The 26,771-nt window shown below is 34.9% G+C and overlaps 1 protein-coding gene across 2 annotated transcripts in view; it reads left to right on the forward strand.

Annotated features, from left to right (window-relative positions):
* The window catches only part of LOC106070105 (kielin/chordin-like protein), a 69,875-nt gene that overhangs the window by 41,048 nt on the left and 2,056 nt on the right, over positions 1 to 26,771 (forward strand). For both annotated transcript variants that reach the window (XM_056006567.1, XM_056006568.1), the window contains 7 exons: positions 10,249 to 10,396; positions 16,983 to 17,129; positions 19,944 to 20,101; positions 20,501 to 20,645; positions 21,615 to 21,767; positions 22,837 to 22,994; positions 23,528 to 23,672. In XM_056006567.1, coding sequence (XP_055862542.1) covers positions 10,249 to 10,396; positions 16,983 to 17,129; positions 19,944 to 20,101; positions 20,501 to 20,645; positions 21,615 to 21,767; positions 22,837 to 22,994; positions 23,528 to 23,672 — 1,054 coding nt within the window. The remainder of the gene's footprint in view (positions 1 to 10,248; positions 10,397 to 16,982; positions 17,130 to 19,943; positions 20,102 to 20,500; positions 20,646 to 21,614; positions 21,768 to 22,836; positions 22,995 to 23,527; positions 23,673 to 26,771) is intronic.

Consider the following 26,771-nt stretch of genomic DNA (forward strand, 5'->3'; position numbering starts at 1 on the left):
ATAAAAACAACACAAGACACAGATATTTTACAAAGAGAATTAGATGAATTACAGAAATGGGAATCAAATTGGAGCATGTCTTTCCATCCAGAAAAATGTCAGTTGTTAAGAGTAACAAAAAAACTAAAACAAATTAATTCCACTTATCTTATTCATGGCAAACCAGTAACACAGACTAAAAACGCAAAATACCTAGGTGTTATAATAAATGAAAAACTGTCATGGAATCCACATATTGATGAAACTACAAAAAAATCAAACAAAGTATTAGGGTTTATTAAAAGAAATTTCTATAAATCAAATAAGAACATAAAACTAAAATGTTATTTAACCTTGGTTAGGCCAATAATAGAATATGCATCCTCTGTTTGGGACCCCTCAACTCAAGAAAACATTAAGAAACTAGAACAGACACAAAATAGAGCAGTGCGATTCATAACAAACGAATATTCACATTTGACTAGAGTAACACCTTTAGTAAAATCACTAAATTTAGAAAGCCTTCAGGACAGAAGGCTCAAAAGTAAAGTAGCAATAATACATAAAACACTGAACCACAATCTTCAAATACAAAAACAAAATTTAATAAAATACTCTGAAAGACACAAAGATAAAGGCACATTCCTCGTCCCATATGCTAGGACAAATGTGTACAAATACTCCTTCTTCCCTAGTGCTATTAGAGCATGGAATGGGTTGCCTGAGCTAGCCAGGAAAACCAGTGACTTGGCAGAATTTAAGTCACTGGTTAATATGCATGACTAAATGCATGACGCGTAGGACGTAATCTTCTTCTTTTTTGAAGTAACGTCTGTATTATATAAGATAAGATAAGAAGATAGTTAGACTATTGTGACTGGTACGATAAGTGAGATCACTTTGATTAATGTGACTAGTATGACTAGAGTAAAAAGTGTGATTTAAGTAATTTTTGTGGACAGTGTGACTAGTCTGATTATTTTTAGCGGCCCCCGTAAGGGGAAAAAGCCGCTATTAGGTTTGTGCAAAATGTCCGTCTGTCCGTCTGTCCGTCTGTCCGTCTGTCACACTCAGATCTCGAAAACTAGAAGAGATATGAAAAATATTATTTCATCATTAAATCCGGCTTGAAAAGTTTAGGTGCAACGGCTACTTTTGGTTTTCTAAAAGCAAACCGTTTAATTTATAAAATTAATTATGCAAGCGAATTTTTCATAAAAATACACCAATTCTAAAACAATTACGTAAATGTAAGGGAGGCAATGTTACAATATGCTAACAAAGATGGACAATTTTTGTGTATTTTCAGTATCACTAAGTCAAATATATTTTTGAAATGTACAGGAAATGTTTACAACAAATACAAATAATAGTTAAAGACGTTTTTTCTGGTCAACTAGCTGCTAAAATTAAAAGAAAACATTTCTGTTTGTTTATAAAGGCTAATAATGCACTTTGTATGTAAATATCACGCACATTTTTTTAAATGGACTTTTTATGCAGCGATTTTCGTGCAGTAGCGTAACGTCGCAACATGATCAGGTGCTAAACCTATTCCTTAAACTTTTTTTAAAAATCAGATTTTATTTATTTTTTGTTTAGTGCCCCCATCCGAATAAAAGAAGCTTATTTTTGTGCGTTTTGTCTGTTGGTCGGTCTGTCCGTCACGATTAGATTTAAAAAACTAGAACTCTAAAAGCTATTGAAAATCTGATTTACCCTTTAATGTTCCTCCCATAACATCTCAATAGTTTTAATTATCTAAAATTGATTGCTCCGGATTTTTTTGTGCAAAACTAATCAACGCCAACAAATGTTTGTTTGCTCTTCTAACTTATATTACATTCAATTTCCATGCTTAAACGTTGCAAAAACACATTATCAATAATATGTTGTTCCGTTTTTTATGTAAATAGCATATTAATGCTAAATCATAATCTCTATACTGACTTATATTTCATTAAGTGTAAAAATGTTCCGGATATTGTTTTATAAAACATGATTTATGCCTAATAATTGTTTGAAATCGCATAAGGCTTTTAAAAAAAGTAATTTACTAGAATTGATTACTGAAAATTACTTTTTAGACATTTAATTTTCTTGTAAAACATAACATAGAAGTTTTGTAATCGATAAAGAAAGTTCCGGATTTTGTTTCTTACAAATCGTCGCCAGAAATTTCCGAATTTATTTAAAAATCTACTAACGCCAAATAATTATTTGAACTCCCTCTTCTAATTAATAAACAAATAATCTTCTCATTTACGAAATAATGTTTTTACGGATTTTTATGAAAAATATTTTAACTCACTACTCTCTTACAGTACATTTAACTTTCTACCTAAAACATTAAAAAATCTAATTATCGTTAATATTATGTTCCGATTTTTAAGGAAAACAGAATCCAAACACCAAAGTAAGGTATGAAAATCTCTCCACGTGGCTGTAGTACATCTAATTTTTATACGAGACCATCCAAAAAATTTAATTAACGGTATTACATTTATCTGAAATTCTCTTTTTCTTTTACTATTTACACAAACATCCGGAACAATCTATTATATAAACTTTTCAATTGTGTTCATACCTAAAAATTATTGCGATGTTTTGAAACGTAAAATAAAGGTTAATCAATTTTTAATAACTTTTAGTTGTTTTTTTTATATCAAGATAACGGACAGACCGACTGACAGACAAAACGCAAAAACAATGTGGCTTTGATCCTTTTTAAATAATATCTATTAGAACTCAGTGCACCAATGTCTATGAACCCTCGTTAAATATCTCGTGTAAATAAAGACATTTTTTTTATGGTACCGGTACTAGCCTATTGTGAGGTAATGGAATTTTTTTTCTTTGACGTCATATGAATGGACTCTTTAAATGTAATGTTAAAAGAACGCACTCGTTGCACCAATGTCTATTAACCCTCGAACAAATTGCTTGTATTAATAAAAACATATTTTAGTCTAACTAAGCCGTGTGACGTAGTATTTTTTTTTTCCTTTGACGTCACATGGTATGAATTCTTTAAATGAAATGCTAAAAGAACGCACTCGGTGCACCAATGTCTATGAACACTCGAGAAATGGCTCGTGTTGATAAAGGTGATTTTTAGTCTAGCTAGGCCTTGTGACGTAGTGTTTTTTTTTCCTTTGACGTCATATGGAATGAATTCTTTAAATGAAATGCTAAAAGAACGCACTCGGTGCACCAATGTCTATGAACACTCGAGAAATGGCTCGTGTTGATAAAGGTGATTTTTAGTCTAGCTAGGCCTTGTGACGTAGTGTTTTTTTTTCCTTTGACGTCATATGGAATGAATTCTTTAAATGAAATGCTAAAAGAACGCACTCGGTGCACCAATGTCTATGAACACTCGATAAAAGGCTCGTAATGATGAAGGCGATTTTTATTCTAGCTAGGCCGTGTGACGTAGTGTTTTTTTTTCCTTTGACGTCATATGGAATGAATTCTTTAAATGAAATGCTTAAAGAACGCACTCGGTGCACCAAATTCTATGAACACTCGATAAATGGCTCTTATAGATGAAGGCGATTTTTAGTCTAGCTAGGCCGTGTGACGTAGTGTTTTTTTTTCCCTCTGACGTTATATGGAATTAATTCTTCAAATGAAATGAAAAAAGAACTCGGTATAGTAATGTTTATTAAGCCTCGTTATGTGACTCGCGTTTAAAAAAGGAATGATATCTTGATTTAGATCTAATCTAGATTTTTTAAACTAGATCTAGATTTTTATTACAGTATATCTAGATCTGGATTTATATTCTAATTAAAATTATTTTAGAGTCTAGATCTAGAATTTCTAGATCTAGTTTAGACTAAAATAGACTAGATTAAGATGTAGAATTTCAATTTCTAAACTTGATGTAAAAAAAAAAGTGTAGATTTTCATTTCCAAACGTTTTGATCAATATTGTAATGTTTTAATATACTAAAACTAATCTACTATTTTTTTATTAAATTTAAATTTACGGCAAATGAATCTTTGAAACATTATTACTTTTGACCATCGGATGGCTGCCTGGTCGTGCGGTTTGCGCGCTGGACTGTCGTTCAGATTTATGGATGGCCCAGGGTTCAAACCTGCCCGCTCCCATCCCCCGTCGTCCTGCGGGAGGTTTGGACTAGGAAGTAATTATCTTCAACTCTGAAGGAACATCCGAAAGGTGTAAAACATTTTACATCAAAATTAAATCACCTCTTGAATATTATTTGCGAGTATGCAGATCCGACAGGGATCCGACTTCGACGGGGGCCGCCTCTGAGTTTGTGTAACACAAACTCTCTTTGTAATCTTGTTATTGTATTTATTTTATTTATGGTGATTAGTTTAGCTAAAGGGGACGCGAACTAATTGTTTTTTCGCTACTAGTAAAAGTTAGAGACACACTCATCTACAGTTTATTCATGAAATGTGATCGAACATAAATTGTTGTAAAATTGAGAATGCATTTTAGCATGTTTCAATCTCATAGTGTTTTCTTTGGCCAAAGCACATACCTATATACCTAATGCCAGCTGATGCCATATTTTTTCTTAAAGAAAACAGAAGTCATCACTGACCAATATTTCAATAAACAAAACTGTGAATCTGAAACACAATGAAACGTCAGACTACAAACAGTGAACGTGTCCTTGGCTAAAGAAATAGAATTTTGACAGTAGTATTACAAGTACTGCTATTTTCACCACAAAAATATCTTGTGTTTTGTAGAAATAAAATTAGATAGTAACTATTTGTACATATTTAGAGTTAAGTAATACATTTTATATTTATTTTATTTATTATTAGCGGTCCCCCGAAAGGGGAAAAGACGCTATTAGTTTTGTGTGGCCTATCTGTCAGTCTGTCCATCCGTCCCGTTTAGATCCCAGAAACTAGAAGAGAAAATGAAAATCGGACATCAGAATATTTTAGATCATTCCAAGCTCTGATGCAACGGCTACATTTTTTCTTTTCCGAAAGTGAACCATCTAATTTTTTTAATTATCTATGCAAACAGATTTTTCAAAAGATTACACCACTTTTCAATGAAAAACATCGGGAGATTAACTTTTTTTTTAAACGTCATGGACTTATTCAGTAATGACTTAAGCTTCATTCATAGATTCGCGCACTGGTACAAACGAAAATTGCATCTAAGGTCACAAAGTTAAAAGTATCTTTGGATCATTATAAAATATATTTTGCATTTATTAACTAACTCATTGAATAAAATACTGATTCTAATGTTGTTTTCAAAAAAATAATTTTGATAAGAACCTTGTTTTAGATATAAGTTTCAAAAATAATGAACTACTTTTGTAGCGCGCAGTTTTGACATATACTCTTTATAGGGGCAAACACTTGACAGTCTAAATAATAAAATAAATAGAGCCCAAATCTTAGATATATTTATAGTATATATATATATATGTATATATATATTATAAAGTAGAATGTGAGGTGTATGTATGTATGTATGTATGTTACTTATAGACATCAAAACTGCTTGACCAATCTTGATAAAACTAGGCAGGAATGTTTCTTGGGTACTAACTTAGACCGTAGTGTATGTATTGTAGCCCTAAAACAAACTTAAGACCTTAAAAAAAAAATAAAGTTGTCCGACTCTATTACAGCTATAGTATTTATGGACTTAGGCCATGTCTACAATGTTGACATGAGAAAAGATCGAAAGGATTTAGACCTAGATCTAATTTTAAGAAATACACTTTGCGCAGATAGTTTTTTACTTTGACACATGAAAATACAAAAGAAGGTCCATTGATTTCATTATATAATAAAATTAACCTTCAATTTTGTGTTTCAAAAGCATTTTTTACATAAATTAGTTCCTTATATCTGTGACTACAGATTTCCTGACGAACATTCTTTCATTAGACAATACCGTAATGAATCGCGTACTAAAAATTAATTCGTTTAATTGTTTACTTTATAATCCCTAGATCTAAAACTCTAATTCAACTCTAAGATGATAAAACTTCTCTTCGCACGGATAGTTTTATACTTTAACACATAAACATATTCATTAAAGTCCATTCACTTCATATTTTGATCAAATAAACATTCAAATTTGGTTTTCTAAAGCTACATTCGATTGCGAAAGCTGCGAAGCCGTGTTGAGATAGGCCTAGATCTATATTCATTCATGAATCGCGTACTAAGAATTATTTCGTTTAATTGTTCACTTTATAATCCCATTCATTTAACAAAGCTATCGCTCTTTTCGTTTTTAATAGATATGAATGTATCGGCTTCGGGTTAGGCAAAAAAAGCAAATGTTTTAATTTGAAAAAATGGATTCAAGCCTATTAGCTATTTTGATTTCATAGCTTCATTCACACTATTTTTACATTGAGACATTCGCTTTACTTATTACATTATTATTTCGTTTAATTGTTTACAAAACAATCTCAGTGACTATATCGACAGTAATGCGCCAATAAAGACCCGCGGGTCGCGGGTAACATATGTCTAGTCTTCTATACTATAAAGTAGAATGTGAGGTGTATGTATGTATGTGACTTATAGACATCAAAACCGCTTGACCAATCTTGATCAAACTTGGCAGGAATGTTTCTTGGGCACCAACTTAGACCGTAGTGTATGTATTGTAGCCCTAAAACAAACTTAAGACCCTCAAAAAAAAAAAAGTTGTCCAACTCTATTAAAGCTATAGTATTTATGGATCTAGGCCATGTATACAATGTTGAGATGAGAAAAGATCGAAAGGATTTAGACCTAGATCTAATTTTAAGAAATACACTTTGTGCAGATAGTTTTTTACTTAGACACATGAAAATACTAAAGAAGATCCATTGATTTCATTATATAATAAAATTAACTTTCAATTTTGTGTTTCAAAAGCATTTTTTACATTAATTAGTTCTGTGACTACAGATTTCCTGACGAACATTCTTTCATTAGACAATACCGTATTGAATCGCGTACTAAAAATGAATTCGTTTAATTGTTTACTTTATAATCCTATCTCTAGATCTAAAACTCTAATTCAACTCTAAGATGATAAAATTTCTCTTCGCACAGATAGTTTTATACTTTAACACATAAACATATTCATTAAAGTCCATTCATTTCATATTTTGATCAAATAAACATTCAAACTTGGTTTTCTAAAGCATTTCTAATAGACTACATTCGTTTACGAAAGCTGCGAAGCCGAGTTTAGATTGGCTTATAATCGCCTATATTCATTCATCAATCGCGTACTAAAAATTATTTCGTTTAATTGTTCACTTTATAATCCCATTCATTTAACAAAGCTATCGCTCTTTTCCTTTTTAATAGATAGAAAATATATCGGCTTCGGGTAAACCGATTTTCGCAAAACTAATTTTATTCTCGTAGCGAAAGAGAAAAAACTTGAAAGGATCATTAGCTACGTTTAACATACATCTAAATCCAATCCACTAGATTATTAAACACAAACTTAGACCCGCAGGCCGCGGGTAATGTCAGGCTAGTATATATATATATAATAAATGTATTGATAATTTGAATAAAATTATAATTATTAGGCAACAACTTATCTTCTGACAGCTTAGGGGTGGCTTATGTCTAGTAATTTGAAGATTAAACGTGTAAATTCATACGAGTTCTAATCTAGATATAGTAGATTCTATATCAAGATTTATATCTAGACTTAGATCTACTTGTAGACCTAGACTTAGATCTTCAATCTAGATTTAGATCTAAAACTAGGTCTTGATCTAGCTAGTTCTATGTCTAATTTGTATGACAAAGTCAATGGAGAAATTAATTTTTATTTACGAGGGGGAAGTTATTGTACACAGTTGTAGCTTAATGTAGGTTAAGAATTTTTTTTCGTGTTGCCAATTTATCTCATTTTGTTAGAAGAATAAATCTTTTTTTGTTTCTCTTTATTACATGTAACATGTTATTAATTTATTAATGTATGATTAAAGTTAATAATTATTATTTTAAAAATGTGTATGCTAAATGAATATATGGAGATGATGTGGCTGCGGGGTAACGCACTTGGAACCGGAAGTCCCGTGTTTGAATTCTGGTGAGGATTCTAGGTGGACCACTTCGGGGGCCGATTTTGAGTTTGTGTTTCCACAAAAACTGTCTTTATAACCTTGTTTGATTCTTATTATTGAGCAAAATATATTTATTACATTACAATTTGTTGTTTTTGGAAAAAAAAAAGGGGAGGGTCCAAAAAGGTATGCACTAGGCCCTCTGCGGACACGTAAGCTGCTATATGCTGATGATATTGTCCTCTGGTCAACCGGGAAGCGAGCTGACCATATTCAGGCAGCACTTAAAGCAGACCTCCATACCATCTCTTGAACTCGGTGAACTGCGACTCAACTGCGAAAACAGGCCCAAATATCTAGGGGTTACCCTGGATAGAAAATTGGCAATGCACTTGCACATCCAAGAAGTTGAACAAAAGGCCTCGGAGAAGCTTGGGTTAGTAAGAAAGCTGGCTAACACAAAGTGGGGCGCCCGAGCTGACATGCTACGCACACTGTACATAAGGGGTGTCCGCTCGCAAATCGAATACTCACTGCCAGTCCAAGTCAATGCGAGCAAAACTGCCCTCGAATCACTCGACAAAGTACAGGCCCAGGCATTAGGGTTCATAACTGGCACCTTTAGGACGAGCCCAACATGCGCTGCAAAAACAATGTGTAATGTGCCTCCCCTCGGCCTTAGGAGAGAGAGAGGGCGATATTAGTAGTCCTGGAGCACTAAAAAGGAGCGACACAGGGCTCCCCACCCACCTGGTACCAATCCGCAAGATAGGTACCTGACCTCCAAGGAGGAGTCTGTCCAGCCCTCCCATAAACCTTACACTAGCGGGACTAGAGGGGGGGCACTAGATGACATATAAACCCGGACATACTTGAAAAGATGGCAAAACATACACTCAAATCGTACCCATCAGATGCCATCTTCTGCCACACAGATGGGTCCGTACTTAAGGACCCCTCCAGAGCAGGGTATGGGGCCTTTATATATTACCTGAACCTCGAACCAGACAAGCTGTCAGGCGCATGAAGGTCCCCAGCTCCGAAAGCTGCGGGATAGTTTGTCTGCAGATTCACTTGACCTGTATGGGAGCTTAAAGGCACTACGCCTAACAGCAGAGTTTCTTGTTAAGGCTCTACGGGAGGACTAATCCTTCCAGCCTTGCTACCAAATGGAGCTCATCTCAGGCGTTAGTTAAAAGTGATCTGAGGCTAAATTAACATTTTGTCTGGATATTTAGTAAACAGAAATCTGAATGAATCTCTCCTCTTTATACCTGAGAATATTGAGTAACAAACAAAATACAAAAAAAAAAAAATACTTAAAAAAAAAAATACAAAGCTTATTTTAAGTGTATCAATTAGTTTGGATCAGTCATGTAAATATTTAGACTAACAATAATAAATCTATGCGATTAGAAATATTTTTTACAAAGGTTTTATCAGCTCACTCTGTCTGTCTGTCTGTCTGTAAAAAGATGAAACATGTTATTACTCTCACATTGATTCTCGGAGCACGTTGAAACTTTGCACAATTCTTCATTCACACATAGACAAGAGATGAATCAATCATAACAAAAAAAAAAGAAACGATTTTTTAAAGAGTTTTTTGTTATATATTTTGTTTGTTTTCCATACTTTTTGTACAGCGCAATGTCATGCTTTTAGCTTTCTCAATACGATATGATCCTGTCACTTATCTGGACCACTGTAAAAGTGAGGGGGGAGGGGGTAAAGAAAGAACGTAGTAACTGGGTGATCGCTTTTTAAATGTATTTACTTTAAAAAAAATAAATTAACGACCTGAATTCGAGCTCTTGGGTCAAAACCTTCTCAGGCTTCTCAAGCCAACACGGTAACCACTTTGCTAGCGAAGAGGGTATGAACATGGAAGATTGTACAATTATATATTGTTTCTATTTCACGTTTGTGTTCGACAATTTATGAAGGGGACTAATTCATTTTATACCACCATTTCAGTCAAGTACCATTTCTTTCCATAGTTTGAGATACTAAACAAATAGTTAATTACCAAAAGTTAATTCTTATCTTATCAGGTGAAAAAAAATAATTGCGGAAAAATTTAAGCTTTATCCGAGATTGGGTGAGAGAGAAACAACGTGTACAAACTTTTGACCAGACAAACAGACAGACAGACTGAGTTGATATAAGCTTTGTATAAAGACAACTGAATACATTACATCTCTTCTCTCTTTGACAGGAGGAATTGAAACCCACGGATAAATGTTCTTTCTGTGAATGCAACAGCTGGTCAGGCACCAGAGAATGGCTATGTATTCACGCAACGTGCGCGGAGCCCCCTTGTGTTGACGCTGTATATGATGAGTGCTGTCCACGCTGTCCTAATGGTAGGTGTAGGTTGTACGGACCTTTAGAATGCCCGGAAGGTAGCTAGAGACTTATAGAGTGATTTTTTTCTCTCATCCAAATATGAGTAATGGAGACATTGTAGTGTCACAAGTGTAATTTTTTTTATTTTTATTACAAACTTTAAATCGCTTTGTCTGTCTGCGCATAATATTATACTCGTTAATTATCCAACACCCAATCTCAGATCAAGTTGAAACTTTACTCGATTTTTTATTATACATTACAAAACATAAATCAATAATAATACAAGATTAGAAAGAGAGTTTGTGTTATCACACAAACTGAAAGACGGCCCACATGAAATTCACCAATGGACCAAGAATATTCAAGCTATAGTCTTGTTTTGATCGTTCAAAGCAGTGGTTCCCAAACTTTTTTGTCTCGTTAACCCCTTGTCATGGTTTCTGATTTTCGGTAGACCCCCTGCTTAACTTATATTGCATTTTTTGCAAATTCATCAACATTTTTAAAACTAATTTCTAAATGTAGTGAGTCTCAGAGTGAAAAAGTAATTTAAAGCTGCATTTGAAGTTATACAGATGTCATTTTTATTGATAAAATTTAAATTTAAACCAATTAAAATAACAAAATATGTATTCCTGGAATCATCAAACACACTGGTTATGTTCTTTTTTGGAGGCTCATCATCCGTTGCTACGGATATTATGTTTCATATAGAAATGTGTTGTTATATAAAGTAGTCTTTCAAACATTAAATATTAATTAATTAATTTGCTTTAGGGATTCTTGTAAACTTTTTCACAAAGATCAGTTTCTCTTGTATTTTATGATCTTTCATGTGTGGCTCAAATATTGGGTCCGCAGAAATGTTTTCACTAACAGGAGAAGTGGCGAAGGCGAGTAACTGGCACCTAAACCAGTAAGCCTTGGACAGGCGGAACTCATTAGCCTTGGCTTTCTACCCACCTAGCAGAAGGATATCTGAATTCAAACCTCTGCTGTCTTGCAACTATAAACATGGGTTTTGTGAGTCAACCCTGAGGAAAAGTAAGGAGCCACCAACCCTTAGGCAGTTTGCAGCAAACAGCGCTACATCCTGTCAGGGCCTGCTAGACCGCTGATCCCAAACTGTTTATGTCGTTTGAAAAGAATTACATAAGAAGCTTTTAAGACTAAGACTTAGACTGCTTTATTGATCCTTACGGAAATGTGTTGTGATTACAAGGACTCTTTTCTCATATAAAGAAAACACCGATGTTCCCTTGAACTGTATTGTTGCAAGAAATTCGTTTAATAATATCAGATGTAGGTTTGTGTAAAACAGTTTTTAAAACTATTTCAACGGCAGGTAAAATCAATGTTTTACCTAAAGTGTTTTCCGTATTTGGCTATAAATAAAGAGATATTGTAAGTCGTTCACAAACCATCATCTTCTCTTTATGATGTCGAAGAGAGATTTTGTGGGTCTATTCTGATCTTATCTTTTTCAAACTTTTATCTTTTTATCAGGGTGGCATCGTCTCAAATTAACCTCCAGCGTAATTAGTTTCATATCGTCATAAAAAGGCACTTAGGCAACCGCTTGCTTGACAAGGAAAGAATGAATCCCAATTTTAAATAATCAACGGTGTACAATCTACATTTCTTTTTGTTAAACATAACTTACATGTAGACAAAATTAAGATATTTAAATAAGTATTAAAATTAAATACAAACATTTTCCCTTTGAATAGCAGGATAAATATTTAAAAGATTAACTAAGGTACAGATCATATATCAGTGTAGGAAATAATTACATTAATGGGAGTGAAAATTTAAGCCACAAATGAAATGATATTATCGCAGACTCCCATGGACATCTCATAGACCCCCAATTTATTTTTTCACTTTCGTAAACCCTTCGAAGTCTTCGTGGACCCCTGGGGGTCTATTTAGACCACTTTGGGAATCACTGGTTTAAAGTAATACAATTTTAAAAATCATTTGGTTTTATTTTTCACATAAAATGCAAACAGTGCAACACGTCGCTTTTGTTATGACGCTTCTAACTCTTCTGGAATAAGTAGAATAGCGTTAACCTAAGATCAGCATGGAAACCTCCCGATAAAGTGTCGTGGCACTAAGTGCGGTAGCTCAGGGTGTCACCCCTCCCTCATTTCTTCAAATATGTTCCGATGAACACTATTGCTAGTTAGTTCTTTTTGTTGAACCAATACAGTGAGCTGATTATTTACTTTTATTAATTTTTTACTCAAATGTAAAATGAGTGTTATTATAAATCACACGGTTAAAATGACATTTATTCAAATATGATTGCAAATTTTACAATGATATTTAATAAAATTAGAAATAGACTAAACATTACCTGAACAGGTTTCCTTTGTTATACTTAGACAGAAATGGTATAACGTTGTGCATTGTCATTTAAACTTAAACTACCATCTAGACGTGTCTAGGCATGTTTGGGCACATATCTAGAGATTTTAATATAATTATTTTTTCCGATGTGTCAGCTTATGCCAAGATATAATTTTTCAACTTGGTTGTCATCCCTAAAATGGTTTCACCCAATACGACTGCACCTGCATCGCACCCCCCCCCCCCCCAAGTGACGCTAATGCTCCCAGATACGTACCTCTCCACAACAATTTCGATTAATATATTGGAGTAGAAGGGCGAGGAAATTTTTAAAAATTAACCCACACAACTAATCGGTTTCCCATGCGAACATCATATGCCTACTAATCCTGATCAATAAAATATAATTGCTCTAGATCTATCAACTTTATAAATGTAGACTAGATCTAGATTATAGTATAGCCTATATCTAGAATCTAGATTTCTAGACTAATTCATAATATAGTCTAGATCTACATCTAGACTATATATATATAGAATTAGAATCCATACTAGATCTATCATCTAGATTACTAGACTAGTTCTAGATGTAGTCTAGATATTGATCTAGACTTGGTTTAGAAAATAGAATCTAGAACTAGAATCTAGAACTATAATAAAGACTAAATCTAGAATTGGAATAAAAACTTGAACTAGATTTATAGACTAGTTCTAAATCTTGTCTAGATCTCGATCTAGATCTAGAGCTAGATCTAGAATCTAGTCTAACTTTAGATCAAGACTTTTAGTTAGATCAAGATCTAGATCTAAATATAGAATCCAGACTAGATCTAGAATCTAGATCTAGATTAGCTGTCATAAGACTTACAATTTTAATGTAAAAATTACTAGAGCTAGAGTTAGTCCAATATTATGATCAGGATTAATGTCTCCTACTGGTCAATAGTGCACTTTGCTGTTCTTATCATATTCACGGGCCCTATGAAAGTGCGGGGCCCACTGCGGTCGCATAGGTAGCAGTGGCCTAAGGCCGGCCCTGGAAAATAGCGGCGTATGCTACGCCGTGGGTTGACTAGTAAAATATAAATCTGCACCCCTAAGCTGTAAGAAGATAAGCTATTTCCTTAATAATTTATAGATGTGAACGCCGGTAAAAACAGTATAGGGAGACTTCTTTTTGTCCGACAGTTGCTCTGGGCAGGGCACGTATCTGCAGGTGGTCGACGTAACAGAAGCACTCCGCGGAAACGCTTCAAAGACCAGCTTGGGTGTTAACTTTCCTTGGCTGAAATAGAAGAGAGCAGTTGGTTGCATGCGACCTCAAAACAAGACAGCTGTATGTCAATCACGAAGGCCGCGGGACATACATTTGAGACCAAAAGAAAATCTGCTGCCGAGGACAAACGTAGACGGCGAAAATAAAATCTAAATTGACCGCCTGCGGACAATGGTTATGCTTGCCCTGGATGTGGCACAAAATGTAGGTCACCGTTGGGACTGCGAAGCCACGGGTAATACTCCATTCCTCACTAATCTTTGGACTCGAAGACTAGCTTTATTATTATTATTATTATAGATGCACATTTGTTCAAATTTTTTAATACATATAAATCTAAATCTAGATCAACATCAGGCCTTTATTTCGTATAATTTGGATTGCAGTCTTTTGATTAGTGAGGATGTGTCAAAACTGCGCGCTAAAAAAATAGTTCGCTGTTGTTATATTTTAACTTTCAACTACAACATATCAAAATTCTTTTTAAAAAAATAGCATTTGAATCAGTATCCCATATGAGTTAGTTAATAAATGGGAAATATATTTTATAATGATTCATTGATACTTTTTCTTTTGTGACCTTAGAAGCAATTTTTTTTATACCAATGCGCGAATCTATGAATGAAGCTTGAGTTATTAATGAAGAAGTTTTTGATCTTTTAAAACAAAACTTACCTCCCCTAAAGTTGTTCATTTAAAAGTGGTGTATTTTTTTTGAAAAATCTGCTTGCATAGATAATTTTATAAAATTAAATGATTCACTTTCGGAAAAGAAAAAAAAATAGAATGATCTAAAGTATCATGATGTCCGATTTTCATTTTTTCTTCTAGTTTCTGAGATCGAAACGGGATGAACGGACGGATGGACTAATCACATAAAGCTAATAACGTCTTTTCCCCTTTAGTGGGCCGCTAAAAATAACAAATTAGTTAATTCATTACTGGAAATTATTTTTGTATACCAATCAAAATGTGAGGTTTTGTCTCCCTAGAAAATTGTACACGTTATTTCTCTCACATCCACTTTTTTGGATCCACTTGAAATGTTACACAATTAAAAGATTGTACCAAACAAAACATGAATCATAAAACAAAAGACGAAAGTAATCTTTGGTAATTAAATTATTTAGTTCTATATTGATTAACGGAAATGTTTTTTATTGCATTAAAAGAAATGGCTATAAATGTACAGTATTTTCCCTTATATATTCCTTATTACCATTAGGTTTGTATGCTATTGTTTTGAGTCCGAATATCCCCAAAGTAAATGGACATTTTCTTTTATATTGACGGTACGGAGTTTCTTTTAAATTTTTAGCAGCCTCTAAAAGAGGAATAGCTGAAATCAATTTGTGAGGTCTGTCTGTTTGTCCATCTTGTTTAGATCACAGAAACTAGAAAAGATATTGAAAATCCGACATTATGATATTTTAGATATTTTAAAGTTCTGATGCAACGGCTACCTTTTTATTTTCTGAAAGCGATAAATTTAGTTATTAAAATAAATTTTGCTAGCAGCTTTTTCATAAAAATACACTATTTGTAAAACTATTCACTACTAGTCGACCCACGGCGTAGTATACGCCGTTATTTTGCAGGGCCGGCCTTAGGCCAATGCAACCTATGCGACCGCAATGGGCCCCACACTTTCAAAGGACCCGCGCTAATTCTAGGTGTACATTATTAAATTAAACCATTTTATAACTTAAAACATAATTCCCGTAGCCTCCTGATTTACCAGGAGCTCCTTAAAATCTCCTGAAATTGCAAAACGGCCTGGAAATCTCCGAAAATTATTAAAATATTTTGAAAACTCAAAAAAATTTCCTGAACTATATTGACAAAAAATTGTTATTTTGGAGTGTCATTCAAAATGGAAAACGCCAATCCTACGCGCGATAAAAAAAAAACGGCATTGTGCATTAGCCGTAATTGTGGAAGTTGGTGAAAGAAGCTTCTCGCACCTCAAACAAATGAAGAATTACTTGAGGTCAACAATTCTCGAAGATAGTTTAAAACATTTGGTAATTCTTGCTAATGAGCGTGATCTATGTAGGAAACAGAAATTTTATGATATACTGTATGACTTTGCTACACGCAAGGCTCGTAAAGTAATTCTGTACGTAGTCAAGAATGAATAAAATGCAAAGACGAATTTATTTTCTAATACAAAACTTAATTTTCACTTATTATCCGTATCCTTACCCGAACTTGGTCCTGCCAAATCCGTTTCAAATAGGGCGCTATTTAGTGACGGGTGAATACGGAGTAGATTACTGGTTCCCCCCCCCCCCATCTTTTTTTCAACACTACAGCTACGTGGGGTAGAAATAAAAAAGTGTGATCTTTTCATGACTTCTTGGTTACAACAGTTAAGTCCCGCATCGATAATTTGTGACGGCTGAATATTACTTGTTCTCCCCCCCCCCCCCCTTTATTTTTTTTCGTATTATAACTCTAGTCCGTCTTGTATAAATAAAATAGTGATCTTTTCTTTACTCCTTGCTTGTCCAAACTGTTGAGCCATGAAGAGAATTATATAGAGAGATTAATAGTAAAAAAAAATAAAAAATAGGCGCGTTTACCACTGGGTGAATACAAAATTCTGAATATTTTAAAAATATTTATGCATAACCCTTTGTTATTTAAAAAAAACTGTTGAAATTTTTTTAGTTACTAAATTAAGAGTGTTCTATTATATGATCTATTACATTTTACAATACAATTTTTTAAAATGAAATAATATTTTTAGTGTGCGTATAAGTCAAATACAATTTAAAACATCATTTAATACGCAGCGTTTATATTATGCACTTGCAGTGCAGTATATTCTAGAACAGTGATTCCCAAATTGGTCGATATAGACCTACATAGGTCCACAACGATTTCCAAGGCGTCTACAAGGCTGCAAAATGAATCTATGATAATTTTAAGATGTAGCACTATGTTAATGTGTCTTCTTTTCTTAGGTCCTAACTGTGGAATCGATGGACTTATCATACCCTATGGACAAGAACGGGTAACATCCGATGGGCAAGTATGTTTTTGTGGAGGATCATCTCCATACAGACAGAGAAATTTGGAACTCACGTGTCATCCAATCACCACGACTCCAGGTAACTAGTCTTATGTGTTTCTGCTGGGGTGTGACAGTGGCGGCTTGTTGCGTTGCATAGGATGAACACTTAGATTCTGATATTCAATGTCTCTGCTAGTTTCGCCAACACAAGTCTATATCTTCCTTGAAAGAAGAATGTAGGACGCATTTTGGAGATTTAGAGATTTAGAAGGTATTTAAAAAAATTGTGGAAAAAAAATTACTCGTTTGCTCTTTGTGGAAAACATTCATAACAATTGGAATGGATCAGAGTCAGAGGAAGAGCTAGCTGATTTGGTGATGTGTAAAGAGAAGACGTGGATGCTAGCAATGGTATCGATATGCTATTGAAAGATTCAAGCTATCATCATCACAAATAAAGTAATTAGAAACAGAATCACGGTGGTAATTGTGACGATACGAAACTTGCATGGAAAAGTTCATTTGAGTTTTTCCCAGCAAATCGTGGGAAACTTTTATTTTAACTTAAAACAATTATTTTCTTGTCCACCCATAACTAATTTCTTGTAGGATTTATCTCCCCTCACACTGTTTCTCACGGGACGAATCTCCACGTAAAACATTAACTAGCCTCTCTAGGGCTAACTTTTAATTTTGACGCTGTGCAGGTGACCAGCACACAATTGTCGCTGCACCGGCGCTACACGCAGCGGCCTAATAACTTTTCACACCTATTCTCCCCCCCCCCCCCGCAGGATACGCACCGCCCTAAGAATAGCATTGCACTCGGGCTGGACAGATACATATTCGCTTAAGACTTTACTCTCACGGTAGGCAACGAATATTGGCTATAAATCTGACCTGACGCCTGACATCTCCGGTACATCGATACATGTGAGAAAATCAGCTAGATATCTTCCCCACCCGTTAAATGAAAAGTCCCAACTATATACAGAGAGAGACCAAAGCATCCAAAGTTAGGCCCGCTAGAATTCATTCAGTCTCCCCTGTTAGGAAGTTAACTTGTGAGGTTTCATTAGGGACAAACGGGTGAGTGTAAACATTTTACTAGACTTATTTTATCTTATAGGAATGTGTGAGTACACATTAGTACACAACCACGTTCCCCGTCATTACATCATGACTTTATTATGTATGTACATTGTACTATTTATGTCGGTGTTATATCTTCATATATTAATGCCGCTAAGGTTGTCTACGTTTGAAGCCATAGTTATTATATTTGATTTGTTATGTTTCATCCCTTCCTGTATTTTAGTGATTGATGTAAACAATAACCTTTCGTGAATCTAAGTACTGTCTAAGAACTTAGATCACAGTGCTCTAAACTTACAAAGCCCATGTAAAATTAATCATTTCACATTTCTATTATATCCCTCATACATATTATTATGTCTCACACGCTTGTGAACTTATAGTTCCTTAGATGAGTTTCATTTTGATTAATTATATCAGACCCTTATACTGTATCTCGATCCCTAGTATTACATTTTTATCTTATCCTTTAGTATATAATATGCTCATTCCCCATTGTACTATAACTGATTGCTTATCGTCGTTATCAAATTTAATGGATGAATCTTGACTAGTATCATCCTACATTGTATGATGACACATTTATTGTGGTTATCTTACTTGTATCTTTTTGTTATTGAGCTATACGCATGCTTTAAGATTTTATACATGATTGTCTTAAATGCCTTATTGGGATTGATACCAATGCCTGCGTCTGAATGATTGCAAGGGATATGGGAATCCCTGCTCAATACCTTTAGGAGGTTCCTAATTGTCTGTCTTATCCCCAGCCCGGTTGCTACCCCCGATTGCTACACCCGATTGGTATAACTACCAGATCTCCATAGAAAGCTGTAACTGGAGCAGACCACACCAGATACCCCCCCCAATTATATACCTGTTAGCAAGAAAGCATTGCCTACTGTCCTCGCCCTTAACATACTGCCCAGTATCATCTGCCCAGTACCCGGCCCAAACTGTCCACTGCCCAATAGCTATTGCCTAATGACGACAGATTAGAGCAACCTTCGCTGCAGAAGATAAACTGGTGTTGAGTTAGCACGGCTCTCTACGAGCTAGAGATCACAGCTGAGAGATCGTCCCACTACAACTTAGTCTGCAGCACCAACCCTCTCTACTGCTAAACAGGCAGCGGCCTCACCCTAGAGCCAACTTGCCTACAGCATAGAGAATATCCCGAGCCAACGTCCTAAGACAGAGCCGGATGACTCATTAAATTCGACCATTTTATAACTTATAACAGATTTTCCGCGGCGTCTTGATTTACCAGGAGCTCCTGGGAATCTCTTGAAATTGCAAATTATACGAAAAAGTCTTGGAAATCTCCGGAAATTATTAAAATCTTTAGAAAACTTATAAAACTCTCCTGAAATAACGACAAATTGTCATTTCGGTGTGTCATTCAATATGAACGATACGCGCGATAACAAAAAAAAGGCATTATACAATATCCGTAATAGTGGAATTTTGTGAAATAAGCTTTTCGCGTCTCAAACTAATGAAGAATTACTTAACGGTAACAATTCTCGTAGATAGATTGAAACATTTGGTAATTCTTGCTACTAAGTGTGATCTATTTAGGAAACAGAATTTTTATGATATACCGTATGACTTCGCTACACGAAAGGCTCGTAAAGTAATTTTTTACGTAGTAAAGCATGAATAAAATGCAAAAATGAATTTATTTTCTAATACAAACTCTTAATTTTAAAGTACTATGCGTATCCCTACCCAAACTGGGCCCGGCCAAATCTTTGATTATCTAAATAAATAAATGGAGCTATGATATGCTTTTCTCTTTCTATTTTAATTTCAGATCCCAACTGTTATGTTGGCGATGTCCTTATTCCAGAGGGAGAAGTCCGTCAGACAGACAGTGGAATGTGTTACTGTCTACGAGGGGGTTCAAACCCAGAGATAAACTGTGAGCCTTTATCCACTCTACCACCAACCACGCCTTTTGATGGATGCGCAGTATGTATGCTTCAGTATTTTGTTTACACTAATCAATCGCTGTTTTCTCCACACACATTAGTTCTGTTAATTGAAACAAGAAATAAATGAATAAATAATATATTTTTTAATTCATTCCTTCTTCCTATTATATGTTTATAATACTAGATCGACATACGTTAGTCTTCAAACGTTTCCAAACACCATACTTTCAACTTAAGTAGACCCAATGCAGACAACGGCTTTGTGTGCATTAGATGTGAAACATATGCAGATCGCATCTGGGTTTGCATAGTCCTGTGAAACATAGCACTCAACTTGAAAAGGTTTTTTTAGGGCTAACTTGTTGCCCATCACTGTTTCTTACTAAAAATATTCTTGCCTAGAGATGTAAAAGAAATATTCTTCTTTCTTGCACAGCCTGAAAATAAACCCTACGATAAATGTGGTTTCTGTGATTGTAGCGAATGGACAGGCTGGACATGGCAGTGTTATCACCCAACTTGCATGGAGCCCCCGTGTGTTGACCCTGATTATAGCGAATGTTGTCCTACTTGTCCAAATGGTAACTTTTTATTGTTTAGTAAAGGTAGCTAGACATTAACCTGATAACTTAGTGTGGTCTAACTGATGTATTTTTATTGTTTAGTAAAGGTAGCTAGACATTAACCCGATCACATAGTGTGGTCTAACTGATGTATTTGTATTATCCTAATGGTACATTGATGTCATAGGTGATAATTTGTCCCAATAATAACATTTTTTATAATATATTTATTTTAATCCTATAAAGTCTGATTAGCCTCAAAGTCAATGGACTTTTTAGTATTTTCATGACTACAACTGATTTTTTTTCAACTTCCTTGACTAACAGTCTAAATCGATACTAATATAATTGCATGCATATCTAATGAACATGCATCGGAGAATTTCTTCTATCCATTAAAGAATCAACGCTGAGCTACTAAGGACAAAAGGCTTTCTTTTCCTTTGACATACATTAAAGACAAATAACTTTTTGGTCTGATATAAGTCTCTTCGTTTTGTCTTTCTCTGAGACACTCTGCCAATAAGTAGCAACTGTTTCAAAAAGCTTTGTAGCATTGAAGCTGCACTTACCTCTCATGGGACGTTCCTGCGACGTACCATCACGTCCAAAGAAGGACCGCGAATGTAAACATAACCTTTATATCATTCTTCATATTTCTACTTCCTGTAATTTTTGTTTCTAGATGTCCTTCTTCAGGCCGTTTGAATTAACAAGATCAATAGCAAATAATGTATAAGTGCTTTTATCAGCACCTTTTTGAATGGGGGGGGGCAGTATGTCTCTTTTTCAGTTATTTAATGATATTCTGTATCAACGTTTAGAAGAGTTTGTTATATTTATTATTAAAAGATCAAATGTATGACTGACCCAGAACACTTAAGCATACTTTATATGTTTAACGACTCTATTAATACCTATATCAATAATATCTAATTAAAGTTATAAAACTATTACCGCAATGTCCAATCTATTTGTTTTCCACAGGACCAAATTGTGAAGTCGATGGAATAGTTATACCCTACGGAGAGTCGAGAGAAACCCCCAACGGGCAATCCTGTTTATGTGGAGGAAATGATCCATATCGAAAGGGAAATCTGGAAATAATCTGTCAACCATTCAGCACAACTCCAGATAGTGGTACTTCTCTTATGTGCTTGTAGAACACTTAGTTCTGTTACGTCTAGATTTAGGGTTTTCATTTTTAATTTAGGGTTTAACAAAGTAGCTTCTGAAGTGTGATGTTTCCATTAGGACTTTGATTATGTATTACTCCGGGTTTGAAAAAAAATCCAACAAAGCATTAGGGTTTATTAAATGAAATTTCCATAAATCAAATAACATAAAACTAAAATGTTATTTAACCTTGGTTAGGCCAATAATAGAATATGCATCCCCATTTAGAAACTGGAACAGACACAAAATTTAGCAGTGAGATTCCTAACAAACGAATGTCCACATAAGACTAGAGTAACACCTTTAGTAAAATCACTAAATTTGGAAAGCCTTCAGGACAGAAGACTCGAAAGTAAAGTAGCAATTATACATAAAACACTGAACCATAATCTTCAAATACAAAAACAAATTTAATAAAGTATTAAGAAAGACTCAAATATAAAGGCACATTCCTCGTTCCATATGCTAAGACAAATTTGTACAAACACTCCTTCTTCCCTAGTGCTATTAGAGCATGGAATGGGTTGCCTGAGCCAGCCATGAAAACCAAAAGCTTGGCAGAATTTAAGTAATCGGTTAATAAGCATGACTAAATGCAAGACGCGTAGGACTTAATCATCTTCTTTTTTGAAGTAACGTCTGTATTTTATAAGATAAGAAGACTTGCTTTATCAAGCAATGACCTCGTATAAACCGAGAGAGCTCAAACAATGTATTGAATTCTCTTTAATTTTTTAAAATAAAGTGTCAGTTTAAATTAGTTATTTTATCGAGATCCTTGAAGTTTTCCAATAAATTAAAATGTAGGGCTTATATAGAGGGCTTGATTCTTAGTCGAATTTCACATTTTCAGTCTTGCACAAATATTTTATGTACCAATAACTTGATCAAATAAGAAAATAATAATTGATAAAGTCTCACTTTAGATTGGACCAGTGAAGACTGAACATGTTAAAGCAGCATTCTTATAAACGACAGCACTATGTGGTCAGTACTTGCAGTCTTCATGTATTTTATGATCACTATCTGACAGCCTACTGCAATGTTGATGGGGTGCTCATTGGTATAGGAGAGTTTCATGAGAAGGACAACGGCGCACTTTGTTACTGTGATGTTTCATTGGTAGCCAATTGTAACTTTTCTGTCCACACCACACCGACACCATGGACAACAACACCTGAAGGATGCGACGTAAGTTGCTGCAGAGGTGTAACGCTTTGGATCAGCTCCGCGACCAGGGGTGGACATCCCTAGTTCAGGGTCCGAACAAAAAGGGGGGTCCCTTTATTTCGTATGTATCTTATACACGTATTTGAACGAATGTGGGGCCTAAGTACTGGGGCCTAAATAGTTCTGGCGGTAGACCTGTTTGGATGGGGAATAGTCGTTTCATTCCTTCAAGTATTCTATGTTATCCAGTGTCCTAACATTTTAAACTATGCAGATTTAATTTCAGTTCTCGAACTTTGAATAATTCTACACTCTCGTTCACAGTTACCACAGAATTAATATTCAGTAGAACTGTTTTTAATGACTCAAACTCACCAACCAGTTAATTCTAAAATATTGTTTTAGAAAAGGGATAAAATGTTGCATATGGTCAATGGTTGGTCTTGAAATTTAACTGTCTACGAGAATATTATGCCGTCAAAAAAAAATCCTACTAACATTTTTCATGTTTTCCTCTAAGTTGTAACAGTAATTTATCATGTATATTTTTCCAGCCTAATCTGAAACCAGGGGAGAACTCATGCACTATTTGTGAGTGTTCTGAAAATAAATGGATCTGCGGGTCAGCTACCTGTCTTCCAACACTTTGTGTTGACAGCTATAAGCCAGCAGGAGAGTGTTGTTCTGTCTGCCCGAATGGTCAGTATGATGATTTTAAGGTCATCTGTCTCTTTGGCTAACTGTTAACGAGCAGAGTATCGTGTGGCCACCTCAACGACCAACCGCATTTACTTTCCCCAATTAAGGTCAGGTAGCCATTACAGTTTATGGAATGGACTCAGGGGCACCCTAAAAATTCCAGCCTTCACCGAGATTCAAACCCAGAACCTCACGTTCGGAAGGTACAAATGATAAATTAAAAAAAGGGCAGGGGCATGTTGATACAAAACTATGAGAGACATTCGGGTCAGTACGTTTGTAATGGGTCGGTGTCGTGCAGACTTTTGTACATCAAGATTTTTGAAGGGTGCCTGAGGATTGGGCCTGAATCACAGTCATCATGACACTCTTCTTTTACAAAATGTGTCATGTTCTATCAATTTAAACATCACTAAAAAGTTTGTCATGTTCTATCAATTTAAACCTCACTAAAAAGTTTGTCATGTTCTATCAATTTAAACATCACTAAAAAGTTTGTCATGTTCTATCAATTTAAACATCACTAAAAAATTTGTCATGTTCTATCAATTTAAACATCACTAAAAAGTTTGTCATGTTCTATCAATTTAAACATCACTAAAAAGTTTGTCATGTTCTATCAATTTAAACATCACTAAAAAGTTTGTCATGTTCTATCAATTTAAACATCACTAAAAAGTTTGTCATGTTCTATCAATTTAAACATCACTAAAAAGTTTGTCATGTTCTATCAATTTAAACATCACTAAAAAGTTTGTCATGTTCTATCAATTTAAACATCACTACAAAGTTTGTATTCAATTTGCTAGATTGCAATCGATTTTGAAATAAATAGACATTATAGGGCAAAGTAAAAAACTATTTAAATAATTTTCATTGATGCCAACTAAAAAGTTACTTATACTACAAGCAGACGAGATTACACTATAGTTTTGTGATACTGAACGAGCACAAACATTATACTTTTGAAAGATATGGCTATTAGTACTTTCGTTTTCTGAACACCTGTTTCCTTAGTAGAATACGTTAGTGAAAATACCCCATATCATACAAGCTGAGTAAAACGTATTTTTAAAAAATGCATGGAACGACGCAGAAGATGAAAATTTGACATTTTAATGGTTTTGGAATTCAGTCAATAAAATAGTATAATAAAATGTTTAACAAATCAGAATTCGACAAAACCTCAAGTCCAGTTTAAAATAAAAATGTTCCTTGGCTAGATATAGTTTATTTCGGCCGGAAACACCGCTACCCCTTTGTGGTCTTGCTCGTCCAATCAAACAGCCCCACCATTTGAACTGTCCTCTTCACGTTTTTTAGGCCTAGTATCTGTTCAGCTGGATTGGAACGCATCCACGCTCTTTCTCTCTCTCTCCTTCTCTCTTTCTCCTCTCTCTCTCTCTCTCTCTTACCCACCTCCTCATAGTCCACCCAGCTCTAATGGATGCCTGACATTAGTTTGGGAAAAGTAAAGGCGGTTGGTGGTTGTGCTGGTCACATGACACCCTCGTTAACCGTAGCCGCAGAAACATCATCTGCACTACAGACCACAAGGGGGAACTTTATTTTACATCCCCGGTCGAATATCAAATTTTACTATCCGGTCATATCCGGCCCCGGCCGGATATCAAAAAGTACTATCCGGTGCACCCCTAGTATGTATGTATGTATGTATGTATGTATGTATGTATGTATGTATGTATGTATGTATGTATGTATGTATGTATGTATGTATGTATGTATGTATGTGTGTGTGTGTGTATGTATGTATGTATGTATGTATGTATGTATGTATGTATGTATGTATGTATGTATGTATGTATGTATGTATGCATGTGTGTATGTATGCATGTGTGTGTGTGTGTATGTATGTATGTATGTATGTATGTATGTATGTATGTATGTATCTATGTATGTATGTATGTATGTATGTATGTATATATGTATGAATGTATGTGTGTATGTATGTATGTGTATGTGTGTGTGTGTGTGCGCGCGTGCGTGTGTGTGTGTGTGTGTGTATGTATGTGCCGAATAGAAATCAAAACCGTTTGACCAATCTTGATAAAACTTAGCATAAATGTTCCTTGGGTAGTAACTTAGACCGTAGTGTATGTATTGTAGCCCTAAAACAAACTTCATCACTCATTGGCCTCTTTCTCTCTCTCTCTCTGATTATCATTCATTCATTGGCCTCCTCAGTCGTAGAACGACTATGGTTCATCTCAGAGCACACTTCCTCATGTGGCTGTGGAGCCCTATTTTGGAGAGACACTCCCGTCCACAGATAGCGCAGGTTAAGGTGGCTTTTGCTTCGGTGGTAGAGGAGATGGCCATTTTTCGGATTGTGCGTTTTTCTTCCTGAGCTGAGACCCATGTACTTTCACTGTCCATAGCTTTCTTGGTCACTGTCTCTCTCCATCTGGTGCGGTCTAGAGCTATGTCTTCCCAATTGTCAGTATTGATGTTCACTGATTTGAGGTCACGTTTTATTACATCTATGTAATGGAGGTGGGGGCAACCAGTTTTTCTTGTGCCAGTCGCGAGTTGACCATGGAGGATGACTTTCGGGAAGCGCTTGTCCTCCATCCGGCGAACATGTCCAAGCCAGCGCAAACGGCGTTGTCTGAGGGCTGTAAACAAACTTAAGACCCTCAAAACAAAAAAAAAAAGTTGACCAACTTTATGAAAGCATTATAACTTCATCGATCTAGGCCATGTTTACATGAGAAAAGATCGAAAGGATCTAGATCTAGATCTAATTTTTAAAATTATACTTTACGCAGATAGTTTTTTTTTACTTTGACACATGAAAATACAAAATATAGTCTATTGAGTTCATTATGTAATAAAATCAACCTTCAAATTTGTCTTTCAAAAACATTTTTATTAAATTCGTTCCTTATATCTGTGAAGTTTGAATTCCTGACGTACATTCTTTCATTAGACATTACACGAAATGTTACACATCTCTCTATTCCTAGGTCTTAAACTCAAATTCCTCTCTAAGATGATACAACTTCTCTTCGCAAAGATAGTTTTTTATTAAACACATGAACTCACTAATTATAGTCCATTCATTTCATATTTTCATTA

Source organism: Biomphalaria glabrata, chromosome 12, assembly GCF_947242115.1.
Source record: "Biomphalaria glabrata chromosome 12, xgBioGlab47.1, whole genome shotgun sequence".
NCBI classification, from domain to species: domain Eukaryota; kingdom Metazoa; phylum Mollusca; class Gastropoda; family Planorbidae; genus Biomphalaria; species Biomphalaria glabrata.